We start from the raw sequence: 22,986 nt of genomic DNA on the forward strand, positions 1-22,986 counted from the left end.
TATATTTTTTTTCCGCACAAACCGAGCACAGTCGGTGAAGAACACCCACTAATGGGAAAAACTTTCATTGTGTTCCTGGGAGAACAGATTGAGAATGTGTTTATGAAGGCTGGATGAAAGGCATGATCAGAAAAAGACAAAACATATCACTTATGCTGACCCCATTAGGTAATTTAGTTTTAATTTAAAAAAATTGATCACGAACATACTCATTAGTGAGCAGCACAATAAAAAGGCTAATAAAGTGATAATATCATTGCCTCACTGCTTTATAAGACTATTATATCCAATTTTCTGTGTGGATAAACAAACTAATATGATTACTGTTATGAAAAACAGAGAACTAGCATAATATGAGCTTAGCGTATTTTTTTTAAAAAAGCAAGATGGCTCTATTTTTGATTCTTATCAGAAGCTTTCCATTTTTTATCTTTAACAGCTGCTGGGCCACAAAGAGCTGAGCTACACAAAAACTTGCCCACAAATACAGCAACTGCTTTTAATTTATACATTTTCTTCTTTTGGTACAAGAATCTGTGGGAAGCAAACCCCAAAACATTCAAAATTTCTGGTATACATGTAAATATTTAACCAAGATTGTATTTCTAATACGATTTCCATAAAGCTGTTAACTGTATTTAAGCCCACCATAATCAAACCAACACTGATTCCGAGATCTCCTGAATTCCCTGAAGTAATGTAACTGTCCAGATCACAGAGAAAGGACCTTAGGAGTTAGGAGACAAGCACTGAACACCAAAACAAGTAACTTTTTCCTATTACTTATCTTTTCTATAACAAAACACACATGTAGAATAACTTTTTTTCTGAATACAATGCTGTCACTATCATCAGATTAGATTTATGGTGCTCAGGGGTAGATTGTTAACTAACAAGTGCTGAAAGATCTTGGCTTCCAGTGGTACATTAAGCTCTGCCAGGAACTAAGTACCAGTTTTATTAAAGTTAAATGTAGAATAATAGGAAAAAACAGTCACATATGCTTGTTGCCTTGCCAGTGTCCCCAGCTAAACTGGCACCTCTTGGCAATTCTCCCAAAACAGATTCTTTCCTCAAACTGATAAGCTGGAAAGCTATTTTATTAGTCTGGGAGCTATCTCTGCCATATATGTACCATAAAGTCGTACCTAAAAAAGATATTTAAACTACTTTAAAAATTCACAGAGCCAGACTATTCTTCCCCACAACAGAACAGTTTATCTGGAGGTTGTTTAAATTACAGTATCAGGCTTATAAAAACCCTAACCTAGATATTTCAGTTGATCAAGAAAATTCCCAACTCAGTTCTAGGGAATCTAAGTATCTTCCTTCATCTTCCTTCTAAAATATAACTTTAGCCTGACCACATCAAGGCCTTCAAATGTTAGATAAAACACACTACCTAACACATTCTAAAATACCTCTCAGCTGATATAAATTTTGTGCAGATTTAGGTACCTATCGTAAAACTTACACGCTAACATGAATTCTATCCAAATGGAAAAGAAGTATCGATTTCACATAGATCTGTAGAGTTTTACATTTTCCCATTTATTCTTTAGATCCTCTATTGTTCTGCAAAAGTCCTACATGAAAAACTGGATGAACCACTGGCCCAGTCCAAAACCTACTGAAATCAATGGACCAATTAATAGGAACAACAGGATTTGGGTAGAGGCTATAGTCCTAATCATATGATTGGTTCCGTGTGGAAAGGATTACCCTCCTCCTCCATGCTGAAAACACATACATTCCACCCACCCAAACCCACTTCACTCATCAGATCAGTATGGTATGCAATTGGACACAAAATCAGAAAAGAAAACTAATTATACAACTGGTATTGACTACATTGAGATTAAAATAATTCAAAATTCGTAACTTTTTTCTCTGTAATCACTTTTATTTATTTTAACCTAAAGTGATATATGTAAGTGCAGGTAAAAACATTTTCAAAGGTAAAATTTTCAAAAGTAATTAAATTATACAGGATTTTCAGTTCCACATTGATTGAAGGTCTTAACAGATGAGTACAGATCTACCCAAGCATCTCTCCACATATTCTCTTCTCATGGGGCACAAGCCAGGTCTGGTCCGAGGCTTCACTAATGCATTAATACAGCCTTGTACCCTGCCTAGCAGATTCCATCTCTGAGCCCAGCCATACCACCCTACTGCACCAGATATGGTCCATACCCAGCAAGACTCTGCTGATATCTCCCTGCCCTTGCCTGGGCAGGCATGTTTTAAGTCATACGGCTTTTTGGTACCATAGCATGCAAACTGTACAAATCCCCAGCTTCTGAAAAGTGGGACTGAGAACTAAATAAGTACCTAGAGGTACAGGAAGGTACTCGGTGAGATTCTAAAAAAAAAATACCTGAATACACATCTTCCTCTACATCCAGTTCCTCTTTGAATTCACCAAACCTTTCTCTCAAACTTTAGGTTCCTTAATACGTTTAAAAATATCGCTCTTAAACACTTTTAAAATTATACCCAGTATGCTTATTTAAAGACATTCTTAATACATTGCCTAAAATCTTACAGGGAAAAGATCTCATTGATATCTTAATACTAGAAAACCATTACAGCTATTTCCATTTTTTTAAATTGACATTTTGACACTTCCTTATATTATTTTCTGACTAATGAAAACAAAAATAAAGGTAAAATTATAGCTTCTTTCATGGTCTCAGTATTTCTACCTTCTTAAAGTGTTTTTTTTGGCAGAGAGGGTGAAAACGGAATAAGGAAGAGAGGAAATACACAAAGAAAGGAGCCCAGTGTAAACATGAATATTAAACCAACAAACATATATGGACAGGTACATTTTTCAAGGAATACAGAGCTGTCTAAGAGAATGCGATTACTCACATTGCCTTCCAAAAGCTCTTCCAAAGGGCAACCTTGGTGTGACTGCTGGTATTTTTCTTGGAAAAGTTTTCCATCAAACACTTCCCAAGGCATCAAATCATCCATTCTGAATGGAAAGCCACAGGCACTATTGGCCATGAGCAAAGTCGTAAGGCCACGAACAAAGACAGCGCCAAGATGTACACCTCTGGAGTCCACTTGTGCAAGCTGTTAACACACACATACAAAAAAAAAGGCCTCAAAAATCAGGAAATATAAGCAATCTTACCATCACATCTAACCATGCATACAGCAGAGCAAATGATGAACAGTCCCAAAGCTGTGACAATGATGCTCCTCTATTGCACTGTAGAATTCATCAAAGGATCCTGTATCTATTTTTATTCAATAAAGTGAAAGAAGTGAAGTTTGTTTTAACAAATACAGCATCTCACTCAAGTTTTTAAGACAGTTACATTCAAAATGAAAACAGAAAGAGAAAATAAATGGCTGTTCTCCATAGTATTTCTCAAGCATTAGCAGTTCCCCAAAAAGAATTCTGTTAGTGGAATGCAAAACATGAACTGGGAGTATAAAGTTATGTGTACGGCGATCCATTGACCTTCCACAGTTTGATCAACTGGGAAACGTTACAGTACTTAGAGATTATTTAAATTATAAGATTTGACAGAACAAAGTTTATTGTACCCAGGCTTTTATTTTAAACACACTAAAATTTCCTCAGACTGTAGTCTGAAAGTGAAATTGTTCCACTTCAACCTGGATGTCTCCAGAAGAAATACTGGAATGGTATGACAACATCCAGAAAACACAAAATGAGAAACTCAACAAGACAATTAAAACTCATGGCCAAAATAAACTTTATGGGTGAATTTAACATCCTGCTGTGGCAGAGCATAGCAAGCTATAAAAGCCTTGAATCCAACATGGGGAAAAATCGTGACTTTAAGTATTGTGTAAACAGTCCAAAGCTCCTCAGTGGGGAATGCCTTTTCCACAGTCTGTACTGGAGCAGGCTGTCAGGACAGGGATGGGTTCATAACAGTGTGGCCATTAGCGCTGTAATCCATGGCAGCTGTTGTACCCTTACAGTACAATTTTCCTTACAGTATAAATTATACCAGGAATGGAATAGCATCCAAAATAGTCCAGAACAGAAAGGACAAAAATGTGGCTCAAATTTGTCTTAGCCCTAGCTCCTGCAGAGCTGTGAATTGTTTGTATGAAATGCAATGGAAAGGGTTGGCTCATTATTACTAACAATAACATCTTACATCTTGAAAGATGCCCAAAAGACTTAAAGGTATGCATATACACCATCAGTGCCCTATTTAGAAAACATTACAAATAACAGCAGACAACATCAAATGTTGTACTACAACATCAAATGTTGTACTAATGGATCAGAACTTTCTCCTCCCTAAGGTCTATATAACAAATTCAGGGAACCTTTGCTAGCAACATGGAGCTACAAAGCTTCTTCCAGAAGAGACAAACACAAGAAATAATTTGGAGAATATGGCTAGAACATAGTCGAGGACTTAGGTTTTCTGTATTATTATGCAACGAGCTGAAGTCTGTTGCATAATTTGACTATGTGAAACTGGCTTCTGTGATAGGGTTCCCCCCAACCACAGACAAGGGGCAGCAGGGCTCTGTTAAGCCAGCTTGAAGGTATGAGGTGTACCTCCAGTGGCTGTTTTTTCTACAGCACAAAAGCAAAAAAGGACCCAGAGATAATGATACAGGCAAAAGATACCAGGCCGGGTGGTCCAGAGCCCTCTGGGAAGAACCTTTTCTGCCTCTAGTGATTCCTGGAAAGGCACCATGCTGGCCACCAGGGCACTGACCCAACGTGACACAGTACTTGAAACTCACCCAACACAGACAACCGAGGACAACCACTGACATCCAGACAAATGCAGACAGACAACACAAGCTAATTTAAGCAGTCTTTGAGAAAATGAAAGGTCCACCTTTCTTTGACTGTGACACTTCATACTTGAGTAAGGGGGACCTTCTTCTCCCCTCCCTTTAAAATAAAAGTATTTTTAGTCCGGGATCAGGCCACTGAGTTTCAGGAAGCTACTGCCTCCAGAAGCAAGCTATCGTTTTGCCAGCTGAGACTAGTAACTACATGCACTCTCACAACTCTTCTGCTCTGGCAAGTAAAGCAGGTTTTTGCAAACCATTTAACAATGTTGAAAGGTACTTGAAAGAGGAATGTGGTTTAAGTGAGCCAGTATGATTTGTACTAAAGTAGACTCTAAGAATGCACACCGCCAGTTACCACGTTGCAGCTGTGAGATTCTTACATTGCACTAACCAGATTGTTTCTGATCATCCGATCAAATCTTAAGACCTACTAAGGAAATGAGTCCACATCATTACAGGCTTTAAAATGGAATCTGCTTGGTTTGTGATCACAAAGTAAGACTTTATGAGCATGAAGTAAAGAACTGTTGGGAATCTTCAGAACTCCCTTTTTTTTTTGTAAACTAAACCAGCTAGGGAATTACTTCAGAACCTATTCATCCTGATCTTGTTCTCAACACAACAATAAATTGAACTTTAAATAACTTCAGTAAAATACTTTCGAGCACTTTGACAAGTGGTGAAGTTTTGCTCTTAAGCTATAAGGAAAATGGATGTGTTTTATCCTTATATTAAAATATATTCTTATTATTATATTTTATTATAAATAATATAAATGTATTATATATAATATAGAAAAATATTATAATATCAATATATAAAAAAGGAAAATTAGCAGTAGAGGCCATGAACAACAGTAGCACACCAACTGAATAAATCTTAGCCAAATTTATATCGATATAATTTATACCACAAATAGCCTCTATTACAGAACAGTACAAAACCAGACTGAAATTCCCTGTCATACAAATCAGTATCTTCTGTCACTCATTTATCAAGTAAGTACTGATAACATCAAAAGATTTAATTACTGAAAACTAACTTTCATGAAGAATAAGGAAAACAAGTATTTAAGCTGCTGAGAACAGTAAATGCTGTCATCTGCAGCAAGCAATTTCCCATCTTCTAATTTAGTGGCTGTGTACTAGATGTCTATTAATTCATACCTTTTTGTCATTTATTGACAAAGTTGTTTTTACTGTCCTTTTTAATCCCACCGGTACCAAGGATGTAAAACAGCTGTTAGAACAGATTACTAATACTATATGTGGATGCTGGATGCCATCTGGGCCATAAATCTTAACACAAAACTTCTATATTTTTATTGTATTCTGAAAACTCTAAGCATAGATACTACAGAAGTATGTGACTAATCCAGCTTTCTTTGGTGATGTTATTCTAGTGCAAAACAAATGCATAGATATTTGCAGAACAAGTGTCTAAATGAGAATTTGAAATATTTTGCTTCTGATGGTGATGCACAAAATAGTAAAATATAGAAGAGGACTTCTGAGTGCTGTCTTAAGCTGGAGATCAGCATAGTACTGTCATTGATCCTAATTGTTACTTCTGCCTAAGTGAACATGAAGTCTGAGCCACCAACACAACCCTAGCTGTGCTCTTTTCAACTACACTTGAGACACGCTGGTTAAAAAGGTAAAAAATGTTGCTGGTAACAGGTTTTACAGGTAGAAGGCTTCACTGTCTAGGGATATCAATCCAGAACTTTCCTAAAGCACTAAAGTATTGGGAGATGGACATCAGGTAAAGCTTGGATTTTAATGGAAATCAATATTGGCAAGACCAAGGTGAGAACTATCAACAGTTACCTTTATTTCAATAAGCAGGAAACACATTCACTAAAGGGTAGTTTCTATTTCCCGTGTCTGGCAATGAAAAACAAAGAAAATGAAAGCACAGCGAGCCTGTAACAATGAGCCCATGCACATGGCAAACCACAGACTTGCTTTGCCATGGGAATGCTCACAACTGCTTGGTGTCTGCAATGCAAAGACGTCATGACAAGGAGAAGTGGAAAATTCCAAAAGAAAAGAAGGCTTGCCTTCCAGGGCATTACACCCTAGAGATTACTTCTTGTTGGAAACTGTGCCGGTTCTTTCTACTATTTTTGTAAACTCAGGACCCCAGTGAATCATGTGAGATACACCCCTGTGCTCCCACTGCTGCTACTCCTACCACCAGCTGATGACATTTGTGTGAGAGCCACAGTGCGTGAGAACCGCTCCTCCTGCACCAGCTGCCCACGCTGTGCCCCTGCTGCTCCGACCGACGGCAGCTCCCCACCCTCTCAGCGTTTAGGGAAAAAGATGACTTTTCCCATTTGCCAGAAGACTGAGAACGCAAAGTTCACAGTCCTCTACTATCACTGCAGCAGAGGTTACTGGTGGTGTGCTCCGAATGCCTGAGCTGAACTGGGTTAGCCCGCCTGAAAAGAGCAAGAGAATTGCTACGGCACCTGCATCGCTAATGTATCATGGTTTTTTCCAACAATTCGAGAAATGTCTTTACTAGAAAAGCTGTCATCATAGACTTATATTACGCCTTTTTCTGCTCTAGAAACACAAGGTTTTAGGCTTTGGACCACACGTTCAGGCTGATCTCTGTGCTTGTGTGCACCTCACTGACCACAGAAAGAGGCTCTGCAAGAAGGGAAGTGTTTGCTCACAGGAGCAGTTTGCAAATCTAGACCCAGAGACTGTATATCCTGCAGAGCAGTTTTTACTCACAAGAAGAAAAACACATGGATCTTGTGTAAGAAATGCACATTTCCAGTCCACGTTACATCTAGTTAAATAATAATTTTAAAATAATCAGGACGTAAAAATACCTTTATATTTTAAGAAAATACTACTAGTCCTCTGAGTCTCCTTTGTGGCTTCACAAGGGATTTTTTTGATAGAGGTGTAAACTTTACCCTATACGCTTTGAAAGCTGCACAACCTATTTTCAGGAACATACTAAAAAAACCCCACGACTCCTTCACCACTCTAAGGAGATTAGAAGGTTCAAATTCTGTTGGAAGGATGAACAGGTTCTACTGTGCTTGTAATGCGAGGGCAAGCATCTGAACGTGACAGATGTCAGCAGACACAAACGAAGGCCAGAACCATACCCAGGGGCAAAGCTGTCACACACCATTTATAGAAACTAAGGAGAAAGGTAAAGATATGATAATAATTTTACAATTCTTTACTTGAATTACTTTAGACATCATCTGTATCTCACTGCATTAAATACTACATTTCATTTAAGAACTGGTTCCTTTAGTAGGATTTTCAACAACATTCTGGACACACACTTTTTCAATGAAAAAAATTGTATTAAAAATTGTTACTTAGGTTAAAGCTCTTCTTACGTATTTAATTTTTTTTCCTAACCCATTGCCTATTTCCTGTGGTTGAGCTGAATACAGAAGATATGACTATGGCTAATAATTTGCAATATTAATTTAAATAGAAATAACTTTAAAATTGCATAAGGCATTTCCCTCCCTTCTTTCCTACCCTACCCACCCTCAAAAGAATGTACCTGTTTCTGTTATAAAAAGGTAAACATAACACTCAAGGACAGGTTAGTATTTGTTAACTTCAAGTTCAAATCAATTAACTGAAGAACAATAATTAAAAAAAAAAAAAAATGAAATTTCCCCCAAGCAATAAACTGCTGGAATTCAAGTGATGGTGATCAAAATCTTGAGCACCTTCCTAGTTTAACGGGTTCATTTTAGATCCACTTTGAACTCAAGTCAGCATATTATCAGTACACTACTTTCATTACCTTCCCCCAAACCCACCTGTATCTTAAATGATCATATATTTAGCCATAGGCAATTTATGGTTGAGCAATAAAGGCAGCAGGTAGATCCTATCTCAGGAACTTGTCACTAAAACAGTAAGGGTTAGCTCTGTCTGGGAGAGGTAAGGCACATTGTGTTCCAAATATAAAGAGATGAACTGTGTCAACTGATGACAACCTCGCTAAAGTTAAATTCTCTGCAAGGGAAAGTATCACTAAAATTCTTTGAAGCAAAAGACAAGAGTCCTTTCTTGAATTCCAGGTCTTCCTGCCTTCAGCAGGAATTCCCAGTGTGAGCTGTCAAAAGATGCTAAAATCCCTGTGCACTGGTGCTATATGCTCTGTTCTAGAGCAAAGATAACTTAAACTGGTGCAATGGTGGTAAATTTAAGGAGTGTTACCCTGCAGAGATGCGCTGGTGAAACAATGTTTGCCTGGCATCAGTCAGCTTTAAGGAACAGGCTGCTGGGAGTGTAGTACATCACCTGCTTCCCTGACTTGTCAAATGGAGGGGGGAGCGAAGCACCAGGTATTTTGAAAACATGACTAAGGTTTATTCTGATAAAAGATTAGGGCTTAAATTAAGCTCTTCCTGCTTAAACAAGGTGTGTGCAAAGGAAAAGGGACTGAAAAGAGATCCTATGAGGGCATCTGCTGCAACAGAAACTAGAAAAACCAGTTTTCAAACACTTCCAGGGCTTCACAGTAAATATTTGGCAGTAAACAACCCAATTGTTTAGTATTTATATGTGAGGAAAGTTTATTTACTGGGTTTTATCAGGAGTTTGATGTAAAATGATACCTCTCTGTGGAACAACACTGTTATTTCCATTAAGCCAAAACCTGCAATGAAGTCAAAATTGCTTTTACCTTTAAACACCCTACAAAACAATAACACACAAGTACTACTGCTAACCAATCTGCCACCAGATAAAAACCTCCTTCAGTTCCAGAAAGATTGTTTCTAATTTCTTGTTTAATTTTCAAAAATACCAGCTTTTCATGGAGCTCTTGAATCATACCTACAACAAAACTCAGCACAAACGACACTTTTGTAATGATGAATGTCATCAGTTAAAAAGTTTAGTCCCTTCAGTTTATTTGTACACAGTTATGTAATGGACAGCACGCTAGCACCTGCAAAAAAGATTCAAATAACATTACATTTTCTTACTTTAGCCACAACCGCTTGAATCTGATCTAAATGATTACTGGGCTAATGACAGTCCATAATACAAGTGACATTTACAGAACATTCACATAAATTTTGAGTTATAGCCATCAGGCTAACCATCTGACTGTAGCCCAGCCAGAGGCCACATTCTTTCTATAAAACTGAATAGATTCATTAGGATTTTAATTTTTACTATCTTAAAGACATGCTTGTGGTTTTGGTAATGTACTTACTTTTGAACCTCCTCACCTTTCCCTCATATTGATAATACTGGATTTATTTGGTAGCAAAATATATTTTGTTTGGGACCCTGAAAACTCTTATGATCACATTTCCTTTCCTTTTTTTTTTTTTTTTTTTTTTGTAATACATTAGTTAAATGTTGTGGAATTATGAGAAAAGGAAGCATTAGTAGCTCCATCTGCCTTGCAACTAATAAAGTTTGTCCCTGATGGAGGACAAACTGCTAGCAGACTCCTGGTATGTCTGCACCAGGCAGGACCTGACAGGCTCCTGTACGTGCTATGTCACTGGCATCTGAAATAATTCCGTAATTATTTGAATTTTTTTCCCATGCCTGTAGCAATGTCTCCCTCTCACACAGATGCCCTAATAATGCGATGTCATGTTAAAGCTTCATCCTGTTGGGCAATTTAGAGTGCCTTACCCTTCTCCCCAGTTGTCTACTTAAAACAATCAGCAGTAACTTATTTCTCTCAGACTCCTACACCTCTGTCAAACTCCGTCTCTGAAATTAGCCAACATACTCAAAAGTTATTAGGGAACACAGAGAGTAATTTAAAAACCATCAAAAGGTCACTTTCCTCTCTTAGTTCCAGTAACTTTCCATTGCAAGCCTTCAAAGACCAAACTTCTTCCATTCCCTTACTTTCTGACACTCACTACACATTTCTGTATTCTACTCTCCACTGACCAGCCCCTTTCCCAAAGTCTTTAACACGGGGGGCTCCATTTGTCACTACCTGCATCTTGACCATACTCCTGCTCTCAAGTCCTTAGCCGCACCTTACCCCAGCCCTTTCCCTTTGTTTAATCATAGGACTAGTCCATGGAACAAAGTTCTAGGAGTAATAATTCTGCCACCAGCACAACTACTCGGCAGAGAGTGCTTGGCTACCTTTGCTAATGCAGTGTGTCCTTTCACAGCTGCAGACTATAGCGGCGAATGATAGCTGGTTAGGCATGCAACTGCTCAGTGTGCTGCTGTCTGGTGGCCTGTCTTGCGGACATTTTGCACAGTGTACTGTGAAACCGTTGCCGTGGATTAAGACATCATCGTGACTACAAAGAAATTTTGATAGGTGGGAGTTCACTGCTAAACCTGGCCAAGGCTTAATCAGCCAAGCTTAAAAGTTAGTTTTGTTTTTTCTTCTCCCCAGAGGCCGCACAGATGTTCAGATTTATTTAATTGTCCTAATGTATGACCATTCCCTCTCTCAAGCTGTTTTAGTAGATACCTTTTAAGGACCTGAACTAATTCCAACTGAAACCAACAGAAAGACCAGTGAACTTCAACAGAATTAGATTAGGCAAGATTTAGTATGTCTGAAGCACTGCAGGTTCCAGAAACATTAAGACAACTGTTACTAATGTCATGTCTGGTATATAAGCCCTTCAAATAAAACTGTCATTGAAACAAGATGGTTAGTATAGAAAGCTCCAGAATAAATACTGTTTGCCAACGCAAGATAGGTTTAGTTGGTTTGTGGTTTGTTGGTTTTTTTTCCCCGAGAGTTTCTTTGTATTGCAAGGCAGCTGCACAATACAATTGTTGATACTACGGTTCACCTTTTAAAGTGATACAGTCCAAGGTAAACAGATCTGGCTAAGGAATTTTCTAGCTGTTAAGTCCACAGGTTGAGGAAGAGAAGAACTGCTCTGCTTCTGTTTCATGACAATCCCAAGGTCCAAGACAAATTGAACCACACATCACTGCAGCAGTATCCCAGATGACTTGTGAAAGGAACTGCCAATCTGCAACTTGCGATCAGTTCAAGATACTAGGAATTGATTTGTAATTAAGCTGCAATACAGTATCCACTTCCAGAATACCTATTTCTTTTGGAATGGAAAACTGTCATACACGGCTTGAACGTTGCTACCTTTTGCCACAAGAACATCAACCCCATGCTGCTATTTAGATGAACACATACAGCAATATTAGAGAATCCTTGTTTGATGCACACATCTGTTGCATAAAGATGGTCTTCTGAGCTATTCAGGAACTGACTACAAATAAAGGTTTTAAAGAAAATAACATTACTCACATGTAATATTCTACATTTTCTTGTATCAGCACTATGTCAGAGCAAATTAATATAAATAGGGAAACAGTTTATGTGAGAGTAACTTGGCCATTTTTAAAGCAGTACTTAACAAGGAGAAGAATGCTGTTTAAAAGAAAATGCATGTAGTAAGTCAAACTAGGATCTCAGCACTTTGGCCAGCACTGGACTCTGCAGGCACTTTGCTCATGAAATAAGCATTCACTGACATTCCAGCCTCAGGAACCGATCCACAGCCATTTTAAAACAAAAGGTACCTTTTTTTTTTGGCATAAAGTGCTGTGCAAAAATAAACTTCCTGCAGAACCACTACGCTTTCAGCCTCCTGTAATTGAGAAATATTACTTGCCATTGTTGCCAGACTGAAGTATGTCTCTGTTGTACTGAAGCCTCTGTGCACAAATACAGGATACAGTTGTATGATTTTGCTAAAAAGTAAATAACGCTGAGTAGACTGAAGGATGGTTTTTCAAAAGTGTATTGGCATAGCTCTGCTTTTATTAAATTCAGTAGTAAAGCTCTCATTGCCTTATGTAGGAATTTATGCAACTTCAGTCTATACAAGTATTTTCTGCCAAGATGTACTTCTGTATCCTATACACAGAAAGTAAATACAAAACTACTGCTAAATAGGAAATGATACTTCGGTATGCATTAACTGGCCTTGCTAAAACCAATACATACATAATTTTGCATTTGGCAAGGAACTGAATGTCTCATCTTTTAAATCTATCAAGGGAATATATAGCAGCCTAGCTGAATGTAATATACCTTTTCAGTTAATGTGCATATGCTTCCTACTAGTGCTGGTGTAACACTAAACACACTGATTAGATTCCTAAGCAATTAACTAAATCTCTCCATAATCACAAACCACCTTTACACATCTGGTGTTTATTGTCCCTATGTATTTTTTCCTCACTTATAACACCGGGATAGAATTGTCTTAACGAGTGATGATGTCTTAAGATGCTAAGATGTAATGCTGGTAAGAGATGTTACAATGCACATGTATTGCTTTCTTCTTAACACAGCTCCTTTCTTTCTAAAAACCTCCTCTAACCACATCTCAGCTATTGTTCAGTGAACACCAAATTAAATGATTCCAAAATAAAGGTGAAGAGGAGGAGAATATACATGCAACATCATTAATGTTAAGAATATTTTAAAAATCACATTTATACAGCACTTTTGGCTAAAGAACTTCTACTGTTCTCACCACTGGTGCATGACTGTTAGAAGAAAGAACTAAAATACCAGAAAGAACTGAACAATTTGACCAAAGTCATAGAGGAAGCAACAGACAGGAACTGGACACTGTCTTGACTTTTAACCCCTGGGATAATGACTATGTCAATCAAGAATACACTTGAAAAGAAAGGGAACAAAATCAGTTCTTGGTTAGCTTGGCTGTTCCTGGTATCTTCAAGATGAACATTTCTGCTATAGTAATTTGAAAAATTCCAGTACATCCTACAAAGCACTGTAACCATATGCCTAAAGGCTTTTTTTATCTTCTTTCTCCATCCACCTATAAATGGCTCATTAGGTCATTTCAGAAAACATTTTTGCTTTGCTGAAGTTACACATAACCATCTGCTTCTCCAGGGAAAGCCCAGACAGATGTGCAGCTTGCTTTCCTGCTCAGGCGTGACAGGGGCACGCAGGCAGGTGCAGGCAGCCCTGAGCAGAGGACAGGCAGGTGCACACGTGCCACCGCCTCCTGCCAGCACGCTCCCTTCCCTCCTGGCTCCAGCCCCTGCACGTCACCTGCCCCGCGGGGCCACAGGTCAGCCCTTAAAGGCAGCAGAGAGCAACCTCACCTATGTCATGCAAACACCACCTCCCACCCTAAGATACTGCTTGTTCCTTCTAATATACAGTATGCAAGGAAGTGAAAACTATTTATCTCATGAGTAAACATACACTTTGACCAACACAAACTTGGCAGGAAAATGTCAGTTGATAACCAGAAATTATTATTTCCCCTCTCTGTAACAAATTATCTCTGACTTTTTCAAAGCTGTCAGTTTCCTTAATATTTTGGGAGAGCTTTATTATCCTCACCACCAATAACCACATTTCACTTTCTGAAATAATATTAGGCATGGATTAAAAATTAACAGTAATTTTGTTATCTGAAATTCCAGAATGTCTTTTACCTTAAACATCCTGGAAAATTCTTTACGCTATATGAAGTCTAAAAGCAATTTTAAACTGAAACATTGCTGCTATTTCTTGCTGCTGAAACCTTGCTAATGACGAGCTACAGGGCAGTAAAGAGGAAAACTCAAGGAAAAGCAGAGCAAGTTTACACAGTTCTGGAGAAAAAACGCATGATCGTCTTCCACAAAGGAATACAAATGCTTTCTTTTGAGGCCCTTGCTCAAAATTTTGCTCAAAATTTTCTTCATAAGCACAGTGAATCCAACCAAATTAATGGATTTTTCTCAGAAGGTAGAAGAGCTGATCTAGTCATGCTGGGGTTTGTATTTGTGCCAGTGACACATAACAGAATTCACACAGTTATGTGAATTCTGATACTAGAGCTTACGTCAAATATAAAAAATGTTCAGGGAAATAAACTCTAATAATACTAATAAATATACCAAATTTGGTAAAGAAGAAAATGGGAGAGAGAAGGGCAGAATAGCAATCTTATCTAGAAGTTGAATTTGTTACCCTAAGAAAAGATTTTTTGCATGTTTATGAATGAACAGCAGCAAAGAAAGAGCCAGTTGTCCATGCAATAGGACCAAAAAACCCCTGAATTTCTTCAGAACTTCAAAAGATGCTTATGAAAATAAGCAACAGATAAGAGAGGGGACCTTCAAAGAATGCTGTAAGCAGTGAGTAGCTTCAGCTCCTGCAATACAATTGTATTTGCAGTAACGCATGATCCATGCAAGTGCAATACGTCACTCTTAGTGACAGACCAAGGGAGCCATACCTACCACTTCAAAGTCATTAAAGAAAATAAATAGGTTCTGCAATATGAAGGCAGCATGCTGAACTAGGCCTGCAGGCTTAAGAGGCCAAAACACAGTTATTAAAAGCAGTGTATAGATGTCTGAAAACTGTCAGCCTTAATACACACATTAATTATAAGCAGGCTCATTTAATGCAACTTTCTCTTGATTAATTCTGTATTTATATATTTTTTTTTAATGTTTCAAACCAAAAATAGTTTAACTACTTGAAGACTTGAACTGTTTCTCTTTGGACTAGTCCATTTAAGACATAAGTCCATCTCAAGGACATGAGAACAAAGTTACATTTCTGAGGTTGCAGACGGACTGAATTAATCTCAGCTTGAAATCACATCCCATACTGCTGAACTTTTGTTCCAGATTAGCCCAGTACATTGAGAAAACCTGAAGACTGCAGATGAGAGAATGGGCTGAGCAGCAATTCCATGACCAGTAAACCACTGCAATCCCCACCATTCCCCACCCCCTGCCAGTTAAAATCTCACCTATCATTTTAAAAACACTTTTGACAGATGCAAATTTTGTGGGGATATAACCCCTGATTCAGTAAAGCATTTAGGAATACACTCAAATTACACTTTAGTTAATACTAAAACACCATAGAAGCAGGTCCTAAGTATGTAAGAAAAGTTTACCTGAGAGATCTTTACAATTTATTTTATGTTTTACTCAATCCAATTAGACTTCAAGCAAACATTTATTAGGAAACAGTCACACAGGCACAATAAACATACACTGCCTGGGGAGAAAAGTTTTTTTTAAAAAAAACAACTGTTTTTGAAAAACATAGATAGCTCACAAAGGCTGTTCCAAGTCTGTCTGACAAGTATTACATCTAATGGTGTTGACAAATGTAACTTGGCTTGCCAAATAGGTCAGAAGACTGAAATTCTGGAATGTTCAGAATCTGGGTATTATTTATGCTTTTCTGTCTGCATGGCAAGGGAGAAAGAATACAGAGTTTAAAAATAAAGAATAGATTTAGCAATATCCTTCTGAAATTTGAGGGACCCTAACCAAGATACCTACACACTACTCTAAAACATACTGCTTTTTTGCATGTGTGGCTAAGTATCTCTCAGGAAAATATTCAGAGAAAAATATCTTGTGCAATATTGCTATAATTCTATTACCAAGCTAATTTTGCTTCCATGACACTGTACACCAGAAAATATTTGAAGGTTCCATACAACTCCAGTTCTTGCTAAAGCTATTTCTGCCCGTCAAACTAGTTAACTAGTTTGCTAAGGTTTGAGGGTTTTTTGTAACTATTATTCCAAAAGCTAATTAATTCTTAAGAAGTATTTCATGAAAGTTCATTTGCAATCAAATTGCAAAGAGTCTCTGGAACTTAAAATTTAAGATCTAAAATGACAGTGTTCATTTTGTATCAGTAATACTTTTTAAATAACCAAAAGCACTTGAAGAATTGAAGGCATACACTTCAGCACTTGACTTTCTTATACCTCATGCACAGCCAAACTGTTCCTTTTACAAGTGGCTCAAAAGATGTAATTACTCCAAAGCAGATATTCTAGTATAAGTGAGTATTTTTTGGGAAGCTATACAGAGCTTGCAAATGTCATACATGCCAGCAGTGACGTGTATGTCCACCCATGCACCTGCTACTAACTTTGAGTTCATATTTTCTGACATACGCTTCACTTTTAAAAGCATTTAACAGGACACAGATTTCATCTACCAATTTCCAGGTGTATTTCCTTTTTAACCAGATTTTCCCATCTCATCTTTGGCCACAAGAAAAGATGTGATTCACAACTTTACACCTCCAATACAAACTTTTCATATTTACATATTTAAATGGTCACATATTTAAAACGTATCTGTGTTTATAAGTCATTATGGCCTCTCCTGTTTGGGCAGTATTTTACATGCATTACAGGTGAAAGATGATCTATAAACGCACTTGTAAACAACCAGGGCCAGCACAATATAAGAAACAAGACTGCAAGCATGCCTGCTGGTGCCTCTTTTTCTCTACAATGGCCTCTAAGTTAGACTGACGGCTCTCTGGGCTTTTTGCCAACATCACACACCAGATTAAAATAGAAAGAAGGGAAACAGGCAACCTGGGGTCCAAAATTTAATTCTGATCTTATGTATAAGCTCTATGGGAGGCTTGGGCAAAATAGAATGTTAATCTACCGTATAAGGGGGGCACAACAAACTAGGAAAAAAACCCCCAAACTTATGAAAAAAAGAATGTATAACAAGTCTTCTCTATCGTGTGCACATTTTGAAACCATCGATCTTAAAAAATAATCAAATCTTCATGTTATTCTCAGAAAGTAATACTTAATGTGCATTTTAGTTATATGTCCGCAGCCCACTTTCTTTCAGCATGACATAAACTATACTTTTTATGACTTTAACCCAATTTATTCAAACCATGGACAATTCTGTTTCAGAAATCTGCAGGTTTATGGATCACATTAACTATGAAATATGTATAGCATATCAGAAAGCAGATTTTAAAGTGAAGGCTAAACAGTTCTCTTCATCCTATCAAAGAACAGGCTCTATTTACATTTTCTCTCATACTTAACAGTGGAAGTTAAAGTTCTCTTCTGCTAAAACATACTTGCTAACGGACTCCTTTGCAGAAACAAAGCAAATTTTTTTATTAAATCAGTGTTCTTCACAGAACTATTTACTAGGAGTAAACATTTTTTCTACATTTAAAATAATAATGTAGTCTTAAGTCCAAAATTGCAAATGAGCAAACATTTCCATAAAGTTTTGCAGACGCTGACTAAGTTTAACATAACTTCCTTGAAAGCTCTGTTATTCAGTTGCTCCTAGGGATCACGTTTAACTTCTCAGTGAAGAATAAAAAGTATGGTAAACAGATTTAAATTCTATTCCTTTGTTTTCCTACTATAAACCCAACATATTAATTAGCTATGTACTATTGAAATTCATTGTACTTGGATCCTTCAGTTCTAAACACAAATACCTAGAAAATTAAGCTGTTAAGAATACGTATTGATACCCTGTTTACTAAGTATTAAAATAACAGTATAACTCAATTTTGTAAATGTACTAAATAAACATAGCAAGGAGTAAAAACAGGTTAAGGTATTTGGAGAGAATCTTGAAAATGAGATGCTTGAATTACAGTACTCAGCTTGCTTTATTGATCATTATTTTTAGAACAGTTATATAAGATGTTCTATTAATTTAGTCTCCTGACCTTCCAAGCAAAAATTCACAGGATATTATTAAGTTCATCTGCACACCACATTTCAGAAGCAAACAAGAAACAGTTTTTTACTCTTCCTGTGAAATGAGATTATCCTCATATGAATCTTCAAATTGATCCTGGTGCTACCACAAAATTACAGATAGCTTATATATGAAGAAAAAAAAGTATTTTTATGGCAATTAATAAAACATAACCTCTTGATATAGCTTAACCAGTCAGAGATACACAACAAACTGAGGAATAGCAACTGTTTTTCACTGGGAGATCCAGGTCATCAAAACACAGGACAGGGGATTAACTTGAAGGCAACAAGGGTAAGTTTCGAAACCGTTATTCACCTGTTTACAACCTCAAAAGGGAAAGAGACCAAAATCATTCCTCACTGTTCTCTTCAGAGGGGTTTATTCTGGCTCAAACTACTACCAAAGGCAGGACCGTGAATTTCAGTAGAATAAGACACAGAAGTGCTCTACAAAATAGCCCGACACAAACATTTCAACTGCATTATACGAATCTTTCATTGGCTTTTAGCAGAGCAGAAGCCCTTACGTGTCAGTGTGTGAAGTGCTTACATAAGCAGCAGACTGATGTAACTTTGGAAAGGACCTACCAACAGCACCCATAAGTAAATCCAAACAATGTACTGTCCACTTCACAGAGTGATACATGATACAGTGTAAGTCCAGCTTTGTGTTTCATGTATTTTTATGTCAACAGTGGAAGAGCAGACAAAATCTGACCTGCCATATGCTTTGTGGGAAAGTTACAAAATTTTGTGAACAACTCTGAATTAGTGGAATGACCATTGCTAAGTAGTATACATTAATTCATATTACATGTTTGGATGCAACACTCAGATTTATAATTTCATAGAACCACAACACAAATGAATCACACAGACATCTAATTCAAACAGAATAAACTTCCAAGCACTTTAAAAACTTATATAATAGTACCTGTAAGTGCACCTATAAACAAATTGCTTCAACATTTCCTGCTTATGCTGGGCTTCCTTTATGCTTTTACTGAATGACTGCCATGATGGACTCGATAAAGTAATGACACCCTCAATATTAAGTGCAACACTATGTGCAATGTCTTTGGCAGAAATTACCATATTGCCTTCATTTCATCATTTCCTTTTTGTTACACAGATCTAACACTTGATCAGCTGCAGAACAAATTTGTGATTAATTCAGGAGAAACTGATAAGAGGCTGGACTTCATCTGTAATGATGAATCCAGTAATGAAACTGGAATCACAGCAGTTTTGTTATTTTGGTCCCTGCGCACTAGAAACAAATGGATAGTAACAGGAGCGGTGGTTTTACCTTGCTATCAGCAAAAAGTACTTTTAAAACTTTAGCATGGACTGTTAAAGTAACAGAGAATTTCTTGGAAACACAAGCAAGATTTTCACAGTGAAGGTACATTAAGATTCCAACCATTTCTAACCCTTTCCTCCTCAATTTTAAGTAAACCCACAACTCAAACAGCCATTGACACGTGCAGTCTGTGCTGTACACTGATAATACTTTGAATACAATCTCAAGCTGTAAAATTGAAAATGCTCTTGCATAATTAGACATGCAAGAACTATTTAGATGGTTCTACTGTGATAATCATCTAGGAACCTGCTTTTCCACATGTGAATTCAAAAAGATAGGAAAGAGGAAAAAAGATTTACAGAGTATATAATTTTTTAAAAAAAAACAACTTCTGAATAATTACAGAACAGTGTGATCCAAAAGGTATTCACTATAGTGAGCTACAACAGGTAACAAGACCTTTTTCCTGGTTAGGTTTATGTTATGCTTATGTCCTCCCATAGGTAGTAATACTAAACTTTATTTAGTAATTTTCATACAACTTATGTCTCAAAAATACTATCTTCCTCAGGAAAAAAGAATGAAGCAATGTTGCAAGACAGGATTCACCATTACAGATTTTCTATCAGCTGGAAGTCTGGAGGCCAAGTCAGGAAGAAATCTGAGACTAGTTCGTTTATCCTAGGACTGCAACCACTAGAAAATGTCCTTTCTATATTATTTTTTTACATTATTAACAAATGCAAGTATTCACATGAACTGTAACACATTAAGAGCCTGTATATTTACCATGATCCTCAGTTGTGGATCTGAAAAGAAACGTAGAAGAATTTTCCAAAAAATATTGATCCCAAAGTTACCATGAGCATTATTCCAGTCCATACCTGCAAACCCGCCAGTTGAGCAGCTGACTTCCCTTTGAGGCAGAGAATGAGTGCCACAAATGCATTTAAGTCCTCCAGAGAGAGGCTACTGACCTAAAATAAAAAAACACACATTATCTGAAGGCTCTGAAGAGGAACTTTCCGAAAATTGACTTTTCTTGCTCAAGCACATAAAACTTAAATCAATGACTTCAAGAAGTTACGACCACCATGAATGTATCATCTACGAAAAAACCCTTAAAGGAAACAAAACACTTACTTTCACAACTTGAGTGAAGTGCATACCCCAATACCTGTGTATAGTGTATATACATGGATTTCCACACACCAAACAAAATGCCCACCCTTCATGTACTCCCTTCTCCTCTTCCCTTAAGAGTTTCTTAATAACAGGAAAATTCTTCATCTCCATAACACTAGGCATAGTAAAAAAAAAATATTATTAAATATTAATTGCTTTATAATCAAGGCCCACAATAAAAACCACCTCAATAAACCACAGATGTGATGACCATTGTGATTTATTTCAAATGCTTACAGTTATCTGTTGGAAGCTTTTAAAAGAATCTAAAATATTTCAGTTACCTATATTAAGCTATATGTCAGGATTTAAGAAAACATTTAGATTCTTTTAGCTTTTTTAGGCTACATATTGAAGTGGGAAAAACTCAGAACTAAGAAAACTAAACCTAAAATGTTCAAGTGGGAAAAGATAAATTCTAAACTCATGTAACAGTTCACTGTAATACTTCTATCAGGAAAGGGATAATGGGGGCATTTACTGTTGTGAAAAAGTATTCTGAGATTCTATAAAGGCACATGGTCACCTCAGGAAAAAGACAGTACCTCCAGACCAGCTGGGCTGATTCCCTTGCAGAACCAGTCCATTTCGGATCACTTGCTTCCTCTTGTAAGTACATTATTGATTATACATGTACACCAAGACCAAATACCCGTTACAAATGCTGAGGCTATGAAGAGGGCCCTAAGTGAGATCCATAAAGCTTTACAATTATTTATGAATTGGAACCTGAGGGAAGGTTCCTCTAGCAAAGTGTGGAAATATGCATTGTGGGCTTACAGTACAGTTAAAAGGCTGCCTAAAACTCTGCATTGCCTTTCTTTTAACAGTGTAATTTTGGGGGGATATTGTGTACACCCCATTTGAATCTGTTAAAGAGTTTTTACTATGGCTATTAAAAATCAAAAAGTGACAGAAAAAATGAAGGGGAGGAAAACTAACAAAAGGGTATTGATGTAAATCAATAGAAAAATAAAATAAAAAAACCCCAAACACTAAGAAACTGTCTATAATTACTTCATTCACTTGCTTAGGAGGAGCAACCCATTATTTCTTCCTCAAAATAAAAATTATTCAACCTCTACTGAGATTTTTTTTTTTTTAAACCAGGCCTTGCTGCTTGTCCCACTGTAAAATACTTTCCCCTCTCTGATGCTGTTAAGACTTGCACAAAGCACAAGAATGTGAGGGATATCAGAACAGTTTTAAGCTTTCAAAATGCTCCTTGGTATTCATTAACTCCACCTGGCTGCTAAAATCTGGTAATGGCCCTACTTTACCCTGTATTTCAAGTCAGGTGTCACCCTTGCGTAGATCACAATAAGAGAGGTTTGCTAAACCTGCACATTTCATACACTGCAGTAACAGAAGTGACTTAGACAATTCTTAATACTTGCACAATTTTGTCCTAGGAAAAGTTAAGTCAAATATTGCTTGCAAGTACAACAGCATGAAAACACTGCTAACAGAGCAGATCAGCCAAAATGCTTGTGAATATTAAAACACTTCTTTAAAGAAATATTTTATTCAGTAACTGAACTTGGTGAGTTATCATGCTTCCATGGTCAGATTTCTTCCAAAACTGTAAAAGCTTGAAAGATAAATGTCCCGTTTCTTTGGAGTTTGATATTTGAACTCATTCACTCCTTTCCCCAAGTTTAAAGAAAAACCTATTATTTTGTAATTTTTTCACTATTTTTTCTTAATGTGGAGGACATTTTAAAAGAACACTCACCAAAAAGATTCCTTTCTTTACATAGTTAAGATTTGCTTGTTGGATTTTTTTTTCCTGACTTAAAAAAAAAAGCATCTGAAGTTTTCATAAAATACTTGTATATAAACTCTGAGGAAGCCCGATGGGTTGGTCAGTATGTGATTCCTGCAAACACCTAAGTTTTAGGTTAGATTAAATGATAAGAAATGAAATTTTTAAGAAGCTCATTTCTCCCTCATATGAGCTGAAGGAAATTACGTTAGCCTGCTTCAAGGCAACCTACAATTGCTCAAGTTAAATCACCTTTGGGGTAACAATCCATCTTCCCTCTCTAATACAAATGTAAGACTGAAGTGTAAAGACAAGTATTGGGCTACAGTTAGACAAGCATTGTTTTCTCAGCTATAAAACAAACGGAAGCAGGAAGGCCAGCTC

At 37.0% G+C, this 22,986-nt stretch overlaps 1 protein-coding gene across 3 annotated transcripts in view; it reads right to left on the minus strand.

Moving 5' to 3' along the window:
* FAM120B (family with sequence similarity 120B) overlaps nucleotides 1-22,986 on the minus strand; it is a 56,922-nt gene that overhangs the window by 11,545 nt on the left and 22,391 nt on the right. For all 3 annotated transcript variants that reach the window (XM_037392618.1, XM_037392620.1, XM_037392619.1), the window contains exons 6-7: nucleotides 20,537-20,629; nucleotides 2,878-3,084 (exon numbers count right to left, since the gene is read on the minus strand). In XM_037392618.1, the coding sequence (XP_037248515.1) occupies nucleotides 2,878-3,084; nucleotides 20,537-20,629 (300 nt within the window). The remainder of the gene's footprint in view (nucleotides 1-2,877; nucleotides 3,085-20,536; nucleotides 20,630-22,986) is intronic.

Source organism: Falco rusticolus, chromosome 6, assembly GCF_015220075.1.
Source record: "Falco rusticolus isolate bFalRus1 chromosome 6, bFalRus1.pri, whole genome shotgun sequence".
Taxonomy (NCBI): Eukaryota; Metazoa; Chordata; class Aves; order Falconiformes; family Falconidae; genus Falco; species Falco rusticolus.